Raw genomic sequence first — 14,998 nt, 5'->3', positions numbered from 1 at the left:
GGCTTTAGACACAGACTTTCACATTCCAAGCTCCTCTTCTAGGCTTGACCTTGGAATGCCTCCCCAGTGACACAGGAACAATGTGGCCCTTTCCAAAGCTCCTCTTCTGGGAATTTGATGTTAGCAACACCACGTGATTGGTTGAGTCTTCCCCTCCCATGAGCATATTTACCCTTTACCTGCTGCTCTTATTTTGCCATGAGATGATAGGAGGCCCGAATAGTTGTGAGACTTGTTGAAGGTTGCACAGCCTGTAAGCCGCACAGCCGAGATCTGTATCTGTAAACTGACTGTCTCCAGAGCCGACTGTTAGGGCTGTGAAATGACAGATTTGTCTCGGTTCGAGTCCCATTGTCCTGCCCATCTGCTTACTTCTGGTGCAATCTGTGCACTGGAGACAGAACGCCCTTCTCTGCACCCATCCCTGTCCATCTCTACTCTCTGGGATGTTTCTTGATGGTTGGGATTGCAGACCTCCACATGACCCTCATCTGGGCAAGAGGCAGGGAAGCAAAGCTGGAGGAGGCTCCTGAGTCTGCACACTGGGTCTGAGAGGTCTCACCTGAGATGACCCACCCAGCTTAGCATCCTGACAGCTGCTCTGCTGCAGACAGAGTTTCCCTGCTCTAATGTTCAGCACCCTTGCCCATAGGAGAACAGCCATGTGACCAGCATTCACAGCATTCCATGTGATTCCCTCATGCCCATTTGGTTCAGGTGTGGAAGTATCAGATAAGCCTGAAGACACAGTGGTTTGGGAAGTACTCCTGTATATGTGTTGCTTTTATTGGTTAATGAATAAAGAAGCTATTTGAGCCTGTGATAGGGCAGAATAGAGCTAGGCAGGAAAACTAAACTGAATGCTGGGAAAAAAGAAGGCAGAGTCAGTAAAATGCCATGTAGCTGCTGCCGAAGGAGATGGTTGCCTGGGAATTTTACTAGTAAACCACGAGTCTTCTGGTAAACTATAAAATAATAGAGATATGTTAATTTAAGATGTAAGAACTAGCTAGAAATACACTTAAGCTATTGGCCAAACAATATTGCAATTGATATAGTTTCTGTGTGATTATTTTGGGTCTGGGCAGCTGGAAACAAAAGAACAGCCTCTGCCAACAGAATGGCACACCTGCATGGAACAAGAATTTCCATGTAAAGTCAGAAAGCTTTTTTTCACAAAGGCTTCTAGACCCACAAAAATAGGAGCCAAGTGCAGTGCTTTTGGTAACAGCATTTTTTCAGATAGGCTATGTTTGCTGGCAGTGAACAGGAGAGCTGCAGCCCCTTTAAGAGAAGGCTTACAGACTCAGCATAAGAAACTGCAGCTTCCTGGTCATACTGGCTTCATGAACTCTGACTCTTTCAGGAGACCAAGCTCTTAAATGGGGTTTGTGAGCAGCATGCTACTAGTTGCTTAATGGTGACATAGACCTGCTGTGACCCTGGAGCTGGGGCAGTGTGCATGGCTCTCAGAGGCAGTGAAGATGCCTTCACCATGTTGGACTGGGTGGAGCCAAAAGGCAGGACTGAGGAGTTGGTCCAGCCATGCCCACTTAGCATTTAAAAAAAAGCATTCCTGGTCAGAAAATAATTACAGATATGCAATAAAGACAGATTGCAAAAAATCAGATGAAAAAGGTCTCCAAATGGGTCACAGTGTTAGATAGATGTAAGTAGGCTTGGGAGAGAAAAGAAAAAGAGATAATTTCATGTTATCTTAGGTAATATTATGCCCTCCTGGGGTCTTTGATGGAGTTGAAAAACAGATAGTTATAATTATAGTTTTCCTTAGTTATGATAAAAGATAAGGTAGATATAAAAATTGTAACTATAATTCTTGCTTGATAACTGTTTTGTGTATGTAATTTTACTATGTTAAAGTTAAAATCTTTCTCTTTATTTAGACAGAAAAGGGGAGATGATGTGGGAAGTCCTTCTGTATATATGTTGCTTTTATTGGTTAATGAATAAAAAAGCTGCCTGGCCTATGACAGGGCAGAATAGAGGTAGGTGGGGAAAACTACACTGAGTTCTGGGAGTAAGAAGGCAGAGTCAATGAGATGCCATGTAGCCAATGAAGGAGACAGATGCCCAGAAACTTTACTGATAAACCATAAGCTTCATGATAAACTATAAAATAATAGAAATGGGTTAATTTAAGATGTAAGAGCTATCTATAAATATAATTAATCTATTGGTCAAACAGTATTGCATCTAATATAGTTTCTGTGTGATTATTTTGGGACTGAGCAGCCGGGAACAAACAAGTGGTCTCTGGCTACAGCAGAGACCTGTATTTCTCCAAAAACGCAGCTGTCACTTTGTGAACTTTGTCTCATGGTTCCCATTCCCCCTGTCCTGATGTCCTTTTCTGTCCACTGGCTGTGGTCTGGAGCTGGGCACCAGCTTGTCTCTCACTTGCCAACCCTGAGGTGGGCATTCTATGGCTGACGGCCTCACCTGAAATGTAAGCTAACCTTGCCGTACACATTCCTACTGCTCTCCACATTTCTCTTCCCCTTTCAGCTCTGTGAAGGGCTGTCCTGGCTTTGGGCTATCCCTGCTGCAATGCTCAATCCTGTCAGAAAGGCTGCATTCCTTCATTAAGGTGCCAGCTTCCTGTGGGGAGAATGGGGAGAGTGGCCCACACAGGAATACTGACCGAGCTCATTTCAGTGATGGAAAACAGCTATGGTCCTAGCTGCGTTCCTGGGGTGCCCAGCCCCAGGGATTGGGTTCAGATCAGATCCTGTTCTGCTGCCTCTAGTGATGCCTCTGTCCTCAGTTTCTTCAGAGAAGCCTGGGAAGTTGTCTGGAGTCACAGGGTTGCTGGAGTTGGTGGAGGTTCTGGGAACTGCACTCAAATATGAGCCACAATCTTCACCTTGCAGACACTCTCATCATTAGGTATGTGTGTTACCTTGAATAGTCGACCAAAAAGAAACCAGATGGTCAGAGCAGCTTAAAAATATCTCCCAGGACCCCACCCCATTCCACCCTGCCCCACCCATAATATCCCTGAGACTCCAAGCCCCCCAATCTTGTCGTGTTGTGTGTGTATGTGGTATATATGGTGTGGGGGGTATGGTGTGTATGTGTGTGTGTGTGTGTGTGTGTGTGTCTGTGTGTGTGTATGTGGTATATATGGTGTGGGGGGGTATGGTGTGTGTGTGTGTGGTGTATGTGGGGTGTGTGCGTATGATGTATATGATGGTGTATTTGTCAGGTATGGTGTGTGTATGTGGTGAGTGTGTGTGTTGTATGTGGTTGCTGTAGATCCCAGGTGACAGTCCTTTAGGTAGTTCTGTTTACTCCATGGTGTTCAAGGATGCCTTCTCCATTGCTACATTTATATTAATGTCCATCTAATGACATCAAAGCAACATACTGTGATCTTGCTAATCGTCCCAATGCTGGGTACAGCTTCAGACTTTCAGCTTCTCATCTCATTGGCCATACTTGCCCTGGGCAAGCTCATGTTCAAGGCCCTGCTTTGCCTCTGGTCTATCCCCTGTGGAATTAATTTCCAGAAGAGAGATTCTGGATGTAGCTAGATGATTCTTTATTTTGGGGAGTCTGGTGCTTTGTGGAATATAACATCATCTGGCCTGCTGCGTGTCACAGTGTACTCCAAGGCAAGTCTCTCTCCAGACTTAACCTAAAGTCCCCAGGAACCAACTCACCTTCCGTCAACAAGCTTGGTGTTAAAGGAAAAACTGAAAAACGGATGCTCTGTGGGCATCAGAGTTATTCCAAAGAGTCAAGACGAAATTGAGTATGGCAGTACTTGACAGTACTGAGCTCAGTGACTGAGTACCACAAAGGGAGTCAGGAACACTAAGCTGGAGTTCCAGCACCTGTGCTAAGTGGCCTCAGCCCCTCAGCTATGAAGTGAGATGACTATCGTGACTCACCTGCTAGACTCAAACAGAAAGTGGCCTGTAAATGCCTGCCAGGTTTGTCACTCTGCAGGGGGTGGGGGGGAGCACTGGGGAATCCTACTTTGTATAGTATCTTAATCACTGTTCTATTGCCGTGAACACCATGACTAAGGGAACTCTTGCATGAAGTTCCAGGGGGCTGGTCCATGACTGGCATAGCCTGTCATAGCCTGGCATGGCTGGAACTTCCCTGAGAGCAGAAGATACAGACCCAACCAGCAGAGCCTTCTCTCTGCTGTCCCATACTTTTTGCACCAGGTCCATCTTTCATGCTCAGCTCCCCCAGGAGCCTCTGGCCCATCTTGGTTGACTCATTTACTGGTCCATTGAAGATGGCTGAGATCTCAGGGTGATGGTGATATAAATCCAAGCATGTCTCTAGACACATACACTCACAAGGAACAATGCCCTACATGGATGACCTAGCTTTGTATGCCTGGAGCATGCCAGGAGGGTCCTCTATATATTCTATTCCCTCTTGTGTAGAACATGTTGTACCTGCCTGGGACCCCCATCTGCAGCGAGAGCCTGGAAGGATTTGCAATGAGCAATCCTATAGGCTCTGCTCAGGGTGTCCCCTCATGCCTGGAACTCTGGAGTGGGGTGGGGTTGTTACTCGAGTCCAATGGGTTCTGTGGTCTATGTTCGCAGGAGAAGTATGTGGAGGAGCTGGCCGCTGTAAGGCAAACGCTGCAGGCAGACCTGGAGACGTCCATCCGACGCATCGCAGACCTGCAGGCAGCGCTAGAAGAGGTGGCATCTAGCGATAGTGATACCGAAAGGTAACTGGGGGTGGCTGGGTCAGAGGTGGGGCCCTGCAGAGCTCTGCAGTTCCTAGAAGTCCCAGACTGCATCTTCTAAGGTCCCAGAATGTCTGAGGACTGCAGGCATAGCTGATTTGTTTGGACTGAGAGAAGAGAGGTGATGTCCTTGTCACCCGTGAAACATGGGACCTGGCTTGTTGGACATGAGTGAGGCGGATGGAGAAGCTGCTTGTCCAGTCTAGGCCTGTGCTCATCTCGTTCTTGCTGCTGTGACACAGCTGAATCGGCCACTTCAGTGTGGGCTCAGGGGCTACAGTCCATCTTGGCGGGAAGGAGTGGTGGCCTATTCCCCTGCTGTCCCTGCCCTCCCAGGGTGTTTATCCTGCCAGCACTATGCCCATTCCCGCATTGCTTCTGCCCCATTGCAGCCTCTATGGTGCAGCCTGTGGCATAGGCTTGTGGTAAGCAGCCTGAAGGTGTGGCTCTCTCCTGATGGCCCTGCTGCCTCTGTCCCCACCTACAGGAGCACGCTGAGAGCTGGCCAGTCCCAATCCATTTGCTCTTCTTTGCTATTGCAGACCTTGGGGAGAAAGTCTTTCTATTCCAAGGACCCTGGCTTCCAGGACATTCCAAGTCACATGATACATTAGCTCTGTGTAGAGTCAGAACCCAGCTTAAGAAGTTTTGTAAACCTCTTTTCATTAAAGGAAAATTTTGACTTTGAAAAATGTTCTTACTATGCAGCCCTGGCTAGCCTAGAACTTACCATGTGGACCAGGCTGCCTTTGAACTCACAGAGATCCCTCAGCCTCTGCCTCCTGAGTACCACCACTCCTGCAGTTAGGGTTCAAGCCTGGCAGGTGAGGCAAGGCAGACAGAGGGTTACGGGTCAACCATGATTTCTTTTCATGGGAAGAGCCAGATATCAGGGTTTGAGATGAGCACCGTGCCTGGAGCCTGGGTTTGTTGAATGACTAAGGGATGGAGAACAGTTCAGGAATGGGACTATCTTCACATAGCCTGCATCCTGGGGTGTGCGTATAAATGGTTAGATAAATTCACACAAATCCAGAAACAGAAGCATCGCCTGGCTCTGTGGGAAATTGAAAAGGCCTCTGATAGCAGGTGACCGGTGGGGGAAGTGGCCCCAGCTCACTAAGGAGGAGGCAGTATAGACCCAGTAGAGGAGATTTGGAGGAAGCATAAACAAGGACCAAGAGAGGAATGTTCTAGAAAGCTCCAGCGCCTTTCATTAGCTTCTTTCTTAAGGTCATAGGCGTGACCTCTTGTGGAAGGCAGTGTGTCAGCTAGGAAGACACAGGGCATACAGCCTGGCGTGTTCACATTCTGGATCAGAAGCTGAGGTCACCTTTGAGGGTGACACAGCTCCAAGACTCTGCCTTATTTCCAGGGTCCCCAGAGCAGTGCCACCATCTGAGCACAATGATGCATCCCACTGCAGGATCGTGCCATATTCACATCCCGGAGGAGGGCTTTCAGGCCAGAGGCTCGGTTTTTCACCCTTTTCCATTCTTCGTCTTCCCCCTTCCCTCTCCCTCTTTCTTCTCTCATGACACTTTGCTGAAGCCCACTGACTCTCAGTTCTCCAGATAGCGGGAAGCAAAAGACACCCACAGAAGAGTCCTGGCTTGTTCCAACAAGTCGATGGATGCTCAGATCTGCTGTTCGCCACTGTCTTGGTTAGGGTTTCTATTGCTGGCCATCACCATGACCAGAATCAACTTGGTGAGGAGATGGTTCATTTCAGCTCATTTCTACATTACAGTCCAACATCAAAGAAAGTCAGACCAGGAACTTGAGGCAGGAACCCAGAGGCAAGAACTGAAGCTGACACCATGGAGGAATGCTGTTTACTGACTTGCTCCTCATCGCTTGCTCAAGCTGTTTTCTTATGACATCCAGGACCGCTTGTCTAGGGGCGCCTCCATCTACAATCATTAGTCAAGAAAACGCCCTATAGACTCATCTATGGGCCACTCCAAAGGAGGTGCTTTTTTTCATTGAGGTTCCTCTTCCAAGACAACTCTAATTTGTGTCAAGCCGACAGCAAAATAATCAGGACAACCCAGAAGGAACAGCCCTGACTATCGAAGACAAAGAGAAGAATGCATTGTACTGTTATAGGTCTGCTGCACAGAACAGGGTTCTCAGTTGCTGCCTGGTGCCAGCACAGTGCCCATGTCAGAAGCACGAAGCTGTATGCTGTACCTGCTTCTCTTGGATAAGAGGTTCAGATTGGAGCTTGAAGGATTGGTCCTAGATACTTCTTTATGAATTCTCAATTAGGGTTCAGATCACTGGGGTGGGGAAGGAAGAGAGAGGTGGGAAAAGTCAAGGGAGAGAGAAAACCTAACTCTCCAAACTGCCAGATGAGAGTCTTTGAGTGACTCGTTCACATTATGCCAAATCACAATTCCATAATTCACATGGAATTAGATCTTAATGAAGCAGGCCTTACAGGCTGGGAGCAGAGATAGCTCCCAGATGCGCTCAGAAAGCCGGGCAGCACACAGTGGTGCTTAAGCCTGTGTGACTCTGCACCAGGCCTGGCATTGTCAGCTAAACTGTGGCATCAGCCTCCTCAGACTAATGGGGGAAATGTTGTCAGAGTGTCCCGCAGGCTTGGAAGATGCTCATTAGTCATGCAAGGAGTGCATTGGCTGACAGGCGACCCCATCTATTCCTGGTCCCCGAATCTGCAGCTGCTCTGCCTGTTGCCTTGCCTGGGGACACGGTAGGATGCGGAGGGGTTCGCATGTTACCCTTGACTTCAGAGTCACGGAGCCAAGTGTGTCAGTTCCTGCTGGGCCCATCTGAGATGGACACTCTGGGAGTGAGCAAGCATGTCCTGGGAGGCTGGGGAGACCGGAAGCAGGACACTCCTCAACTCACACATCCTAATAACCAGTCTGACATCAGGCTGTGGAAGGGATAAGGGCAGATATGGATGGAACCAGAAACCGGTCTCCTGATGATATATTGTGAGTCACCTACTCACTGGTAAGCCCTTGCCCTGGCCAGAATATGAAGTCTCCCACTGTATGAGAGGACAGTGTTCTCCCCATGGCTCTTTCCTTATAGCTGCCCCCATGAATGATTGAACATGACCTGACCTGGAAGAACAGCTTGAGTGAGCTCTCCACTTATCTAAGAAGGCTGACACTCAGTTAGAGTCACACTGCGAGTCCCTGGGCCCTGTGGTATGTGTTTAAACAGTGCTGTGCAGGCTGCCTGGCTTTCTAAGCATGATTGTATCCAACACATAGCTGATAAGATAGATTCCCAGAGAGCCAAAGCTCCCACAATTCACTGTGTCTATTTCCAACAGCGCAGGAACTGGCGACGATGATGCCGTGTGCCCTTACTGGCAGACAATTGTTACTGTTTGGCACTCCCTGATAGGAATCTCTGGGCTCCTACCACTATCTTTCCCAAATTAAAGATAAGGAAACTGAGTCTCACAGGTGTCTAAATGATACATGTGTTAAGTGATGAAGCCATGCCTTGGTTTTGAGGCTGACCTTACTGGCAGCTAAAGGTGGCTTTGTTATCACATAGGACATGCCGTATATCCTTTATCTCATATCAAGGTCTCTGTTCTCATCTGGGCTGCCATGATGGTGAGCTTCTGTCAGTCACTGACGTAGAGCAAATGAATCCAGGCCCTGCTTCCCAGGCTGTGTTTGCATTTAGACTGCGGCTGTCAGGCAAAGGTGCCCCGAAGGAATACATTTTAAGACATTTAATCAATTACCTTGATCCTCACCGATGCCTCTTTAAAAATTCTTGGCACGAGTTCCTTTTGGAAAACAACACTGACCAAGATGTCAGAAAGAACTGCCAACGCCAGCCAAGGGCTGGGGTTTGAGTCTTGCATGTGCTGCAAACCAGATCAGCACCACAGACAGCTCTTCCCACCCCCAGTTGCCCTTAATAGAGCATTACTAACTTAAATGTGGCACAGGCTTGGTGGTGGCTGTGGGGAGTAGGTTCAATGATGGTGGCTACAATTTTGTTTCTTGTGAGATGGATTCAGATCCATCACCTTCCCTCACACACACACAATGGTGGGCTACATGGTGCAGTCTTGAGGCATGGAAAACCCAGATCTCCCTGCTTGACTAGAAAATATCATGGACTTGGACTATCAGAGCAATCTGCCGGAGCATGAAGGTCAAACACATATGAAGGTGCTGTTAACAAAGCTGTGTGTGGAGCCACAGAGGGTGAAGCATCCAGGGTGGCCAAGAAGTGGGCCCAATAATTGCCAGTGGGTTAAAAGAGCAAGAGAAAGAGGAGGATGGCCACATAGAGGAGGCTGCAGCAAGTTAACCGCCCCAGTGGCCTGCAGCAGAGAGAAAATCAGGGGACAAACACCGTGCCCTCTCTGCTTTAGTGGCTGAGCCCATTGGGAAGTCATATAGTCAGGAAGCACATGGATGGGACTCACATACTCAATGGAGTCTATTACGACAGAGCATCACACAGCCAGTGTTGGCCAGTAGACATTACTGAAGCATGACAGCAGACAGTAGCCACGTCTCTACAGGAAAGAGTCCCTCCAGGAGACAGGTTCTGAACGCTGAGTCCCCACAGCAGCCCTCAGGGATCCAGACAGGATGAGTGTCAGCACCCATGCATGCTCTGTTGTCAGGTCGACTGTCCAGAGCTGCCCCAGTAAAGGATGGTGTCCAGTGGGTTCAAGTAGTATAGGTTCCAAACTGAGAATGAGCCCTCCCTGAGAGGGAAATGAGTCCTTGAGATTAGACATTCAGCAGTAGGTTCTGAGGACCATACTGCCCTATCTCCATGCAGTCCTGCACCAAAAAAAAAACACAAACAAACAAAAACAAACAAACAAACAAAAAAAAACCTGTGCTGTTGCTGGGTCAGGAGATGAAGGCTTGCTTGCAGCAGCTGTGCTCTGTGTAGCGTGGAGGCAGTGATGGGCAAACCTTTACAGTAAAAGTAGGGAGGGGCCGAAAGACAGCACAATGCCCATAGTGCTTGCTGTACTTCTAAATAAAATAAAATAAAATAAAATAAAATGCCAGGGGGTGCTACATGCTTTGTGATACTAGCACTGGGGAGGCAGAGACAGGAGGCTCCTTGGGATTTGATGCCTGGGCAGTATTCTTGGTGAACTCCAGTCAATGGAAGACTCTGCCTCAAAAAACAAAGTGGATGGCTCATGAGGAAAGATAAAGCTGGCCTCAGAACACACACACACACATACACACACACATAGGTACTTGCACAACCACATCCAAATGCACTCTCTCTCTCTCTCTCTCTCTCTCTCTCTCTCTCTCACACACACACACACACACACACTCATTCTCTCTCTCTTTTTCACACACACATTCAAATGTGCATGTTCTCTCTCTCTCTCACACACACACATTCAAATACACATGCTTTCTCTCTCACACATACACACTAACTCTCTTTCTCTCTCTCTTTTTCACACCACACATTCAAATGCACATGATCTCTCTCTCTCTCTCTCTCTCTCTCTCTCTCTCCCTCTCTCTCTCTCTCTCTCTCTCCTTCTCTCCCTCTCTCCCTCTCTCTCACACACACTTGATATAAAGAACAGTTTGCTATGGCTGTGGTGCAGTGGCCCATTGCTATTGAACTGATCAAGTTCGGCCTGTGGCTCTCTGGTCTGTGAGTCAGTTTGGAAGGATGTGGAAGACATGCCTGTGCTTCATGAGGGCATCAGTCTACTGGGGAGACGGTTGGAAATATGAGGCCTCTAGGGAGGCAGATCTTTAGAGGAAGAAAGGAACAAGGCCTGCCCAAATCCCAGAAGATGTTGTGACTACTGGAGGTGCAGTGTGAGGACTCAGAGTTAAGGCAACTTACATGCAGGGGCTTTTGGTCTTGTCTGCTCCCCTTTTGATGGCTGCGGCAAACTGACTATCAGCATGCCCTATGATCATCACAGAGCTGGGGCTAGAAGTTCAGTGCCCTTGCATAAGAGTGTAAAAACTTCATCTATAAAATAGAGGCAGGTGGTGTGGGCAGAGTGTGTGAATAGTGTTTCTCCCTCAAGAATAGCTACTGATGTAATTAGATTAGGATTTTCCCACAATGCCTCAGGAAGCTATCCTGCCTATGTGTCTTGATTTGTTGGCTTCCCAAAGAATACGAGGCAAGCGCCAGACATTTTGTCAATAACTATATGATTAATACCAGCAATGCCAATTGCATTTCAAAAATTTGTTTTATTTTGTTTTTTTTCTATCTGAGTGTTTGGCCTACATATATGTCTGTTTACCACATGTGTTCCTGGTGCCTTTGGAAGTAAGAAGAAAGCATTGGAATCCCTGGAACTGTTGCTGCACATGGTTGTGAGCGCCCACGTGGGTGCTGGAAGTTGAACCCGAGTCCTCTAGAAGAGTAGCCAGTGCTCTTAACTAGATCCTCACCCCAGTAGCGTTTTTAAAGGGTAGTGATAATGGCTGCCCCTGTTCCCCAGGAACTGTGCTGAACAACCCACTCTATAGGTACAGAGGCAGACTCCCATATATTAGTAATCACCAATGGTTTGCAAAGGGAGGCAGAGGGTTCATTGAGGACAACTCAGTGCCCTACAACCACACAGCGACTAAGGGTGGAAATGCAATGCAAACCCAGGCATGTGCAGTGTTGGAGACCAGGTCCCCAGCCCTGGCTGCACAATCATGACAGGCCTTGTCTTGTATCTCTCCTAGTGTCCAGACAGCCGTGGACTGTGGCAGCCGCAACAGAAAAGAGGAGTAAGTAAACCCCCATGTAGCTTACGGAGGGAAGCCCTGGCTCTGTGTGCCCAGCTGGCAAGGAGAACGTCTGCTTCCACATGGAGAACTCTCTGCAATGTCTGTGAAGTTCTGGGTTCATGGTCTAGCGTGGGCCTCATGTTCTGGGTTCATGGTCTAGCGTGGGCCTCATGGGAGCATACTCTGTCTACCTGCCTGACTTCGTTTAGACAGAGGAAGTCATGGGTGATCATATCACTGTCTCCCACACCTTCAGTGGCTCCCTGTGGCCCCAGACAGACCTTTCAGAGAGGCACCTGTGCTCCATGCTGGCCTCTGATTCTCTGTGGTTCCTGCTTTTCTACTGTCTGTGTCCTGACCTTTCCTGACCTGCACACCTGTGTGGACACTAGTCACACCATGCCATCATCTTCCAGTGGCAGGGCTCATCTGCCACCCTGACTTCCCTTCTCCTTCAGGAAGGAAATGGGGGTTCCTTTCTCAACCTGTGAGCCGGCCCTCTGCTCCTCTCTGTATGTGGTGATGGAGCCTTCATTTCGTGACTTCTCACAGTCATATGTATCTCCTCTACTAGGAAGCCATCTTGAACACAGGGTTAATGTCAAGCCCCTGTCCCGTGGTAGATGGATTCAGTGTCACATAAACAAACCACACATTTGTACATGTATGGGCCCACAGGCGCTTGCATGTGCACACATACATGTGAGTAGCTGTGTGGCCCTCCCCTGGTAAAGAGGAGACCCAACTTGCCAAGGTGATCCTCAAAGGGTAAGGGAGGACTGAGGACCTTCACCCCTACATATCCCACGAACGTATCATTTGGTACAAAATTCAGTGACAAGCTTGACACCTCAGTGTGTGTGTGTGCGCTCATGTGTGTGTGCACACATCCCCAATAGTGCTATGTTAATACTAAGTGTACTGGGATGAAAGCAAGTGAATTTTCCACCAAGACTTCATTGGGCACCAGTTTGGTGATCTTGGCTAAGATCTAGCTTGGCCCCTCCAAATGCCAGTGCTTCCTCCCAGTTCACAGGCCGGTACCAGCTCTCCGTCTACGGCACCGCCTGTAGAATGCTCTGTAGGGCCCAGGCTCACAGTGTGTAGTGATGGTCTGGTTATGGTCCTTACTGTGGTTGCCACTGTGATCAACGTCCTAACTTTGGCTTCTAGGGACAATGCCTCTGTCATCAGCTCCCAGCCAGAGGGTAGTCTACAGTCCTGGATGAGCTGCTCCCTGTCCCTAGCCACAGATGCTGGGAGGACCCCCTCTCGACAGTCGGCTGTCAGCAGCTCTCTCCTCAGTCCCAGGTAAGAACCTTGGCCTGTGGCCTGACTGACCTGGGGGGGCAAGGAACCCACCCCTTCCCAGCTGTGTGACTGCTTTAAGGGAGTTGCTTGCCCTCTCAGGGGCTGAAAAGTGTGAGTCTGATGCTGGTCACTAACTCAGATAGTAATAAGGATGCAGCTGCCACACAGACATCCACAAGGCATGGAGCACCGGTTATTCTGAATAGTTCGGTGTGGACAAGGAATAACAATTCTTTACCACTGCTCCTGCCTCGGGTGTCACACGAGCGAGTCTTTGGTTTATAAATAAGCATGATCAGTTACGGTTTTGTTTCACTTTTGGTTATTGCTTTTGAGTGGAGTCATAAAGAAAATTGAACTAAAGCCAAGCACACTACTGGTTCAGTGCCCTTTATCTCAGCTGCTATGGAGGTTGAGGCAGGAGGATTTCTTGAGCTGAGAAATTTGAAGACACCTTGTGATATGGTGAGCTACAGACTTTACAAGATAAAAAATAAATATCTATTGAGCTGTGTTTCTCATGGAGAAATTTTTTAAGTTTTGAATGTAAGATTTTATAATCTTGGGGTGGGAGGGACGACCCAGCAGGACTCAGTTCCCAGCATCCACACTGAGCTGCCTGTAACTTCAGCTCCGGGGACTGAATGCCCTTTTCTGACCCCTAGGGCAGCTGTACTCAAATGTACATACACAATTTAGATACACAGGCCTACAAATAATTAAGAATACAAAAAGCTTTTTAATTGTTTATTTTATTTTGTGATTATATGATTACATCATTTCCTTCCTCCCTTTCCTCCCTCTGAACTCTCCTGTATAGCCCTCCTTGTTCTCATTCAAATTTATGCTTTCTTTCTCTTTAATTCCTGTTATATACATATGTGTATGTGTGTGTGTGTGCATGCACACATATTTCTAAATATATTCTATAACCGGCTCAGTCTGTATAAAGTCAGTTGTATGTGTATATTTTCAGGGCTGACCATTCGGTATGGGATGCTCAGCTGGGAAAGATGATTTATCAGACTCTTAACATTCCTTAGTTGCCTCCAGTTCTCTGTGTAGGTTGAGGCAGTCGTGTTGGTGGTATGTTGTGGATGCAGCTTCTGACATTGCTAGAAAACACAGTCCTACAGCGAACTCCCCAATCCTCTGCTCTTGGAATCTCTCTGCTCCTTCTTCTCAGTGATCCCCAAATGTTAGGTTCAGGTGTTGTATTGTCAATGTACTGTTGAGATTAGGTTCCATAGCTCTGTATTTTGATTGGTTGTAACTTTCTGTAACGGTGTCCATATGTTACAAAGAGAGGTCTTCTTGATGAGGGCTGAGAACTACACTTATCTGTGTGTGTAAGGACAGATACTTAGAGCGTAGTTAGGGTTTATACTGGGTTAGTAAAGTGACGGTTGTAGGGTCTTCTCCAAGATCCATGCCCAGTAGCCCTGGGTAGCTGGCTGGATTTCCAGTACCAGGCATGATTTCTCTCTGTTCAGCAAGCTGTAAGTCCAATTAGAGAGCTGTTGGTTACAGCCGAGGTTCACCTGCCACTCCTGCACTTTAGTGTTATCATGCCGTGCTGCTCCCTGTTAGATTCCGTCCAGAGGCGTCAGCTGGTAGGACTGTTGGTTGCTTCTCTCCTTTGGAAGCTTCCATAATGCTTTCTGGTACCATGAAAGCTAGTCCTTGTAGCTAGCATCCAGGTCAGTTCTGACTCAGATCCTCTGGGTTCTGTCTAAAGTGCATGGTGTCTTCAGCAATAGGGACATATCTCTTAAGGCAGCCAAGGGTAATAGCAAGTCTACAATGCTTTGGGAGTCTCTCAGATAACCCCGACCAACAACCCAAAAGGGGGCTTTTATGCCCCATGTTGGAAGTTGTATCCGATGGTCTTTGGCTTCAAAGAGCATTGTTTGCTCAAATGAAAAATTATTTAAACTGCATAAGTTGATTCAGTCACTCACTGTGTGCTTTATAGGTACTTTTAGAGGTTCATAGTTGAGTCCTAATGACTTTTCAGTCAACCCTTCTGTTATTTTATCTTCCTCCCGCCTTCTTCTGTATGTATCTCCCTCCGCTCCCCCAATTAGAGCCCCCCTTTTCTCATTTCCTCTCTCAGATCACTTGTATTCTGCTTGTCCCCCACACACACCCACAGTGGTCTTGTTTTACTTTCCTGGATTCTGCAACTACTCCAGGA

The 14,998-nt window shown here is 47.8% G+C and overlaps 1 protein-coding gene across 1 annotated transcript in view; it reads left to right on the top strand.

Moving 5' to 3' along the window:
• Myo18b (myosin XVIIIB) overlaps positions 1-14,998 on the top strand; it is a 201,965-nt gene that overhangs the window by 157,615 nt on the left and 29,352 nt on the right. Inside the window, exons 39-41 of the mRNA XM_087898172.1 lie at positions 4,593-4,723; positions 11,446-11,490; positions 12,664-12,801. Coding sequence (XP_087754298.1) covers positions 4,593-4,723; positions 11,446-11,490; positions 12,664-12,801 — 314 coding nt within the window. The remainder of the gene's footprint in view (positions 1-4,592; positions 4,724-11,445; positions 11,491-12,663; positions 12,802-14,998) is intronic.

The sequence above is a fragment of the Myodes glareolus genome, chromosome 2, assembly GCF_982192425.1.
Source record: "Myodes glareolus chromosome 2, mMyoGla1.1, whole genome shotgun sequence".
Lineage (NCBI taxonomy): Eukaryota > Metazoa > Chordata > Mammalia > Rodentia > Cricetidae > Myodes > Myodes glareolus.
Note: the sequence above shows the minus strand (reverse complement) of the source record. Positions and strands in the feature narration are given on the sequence as shown.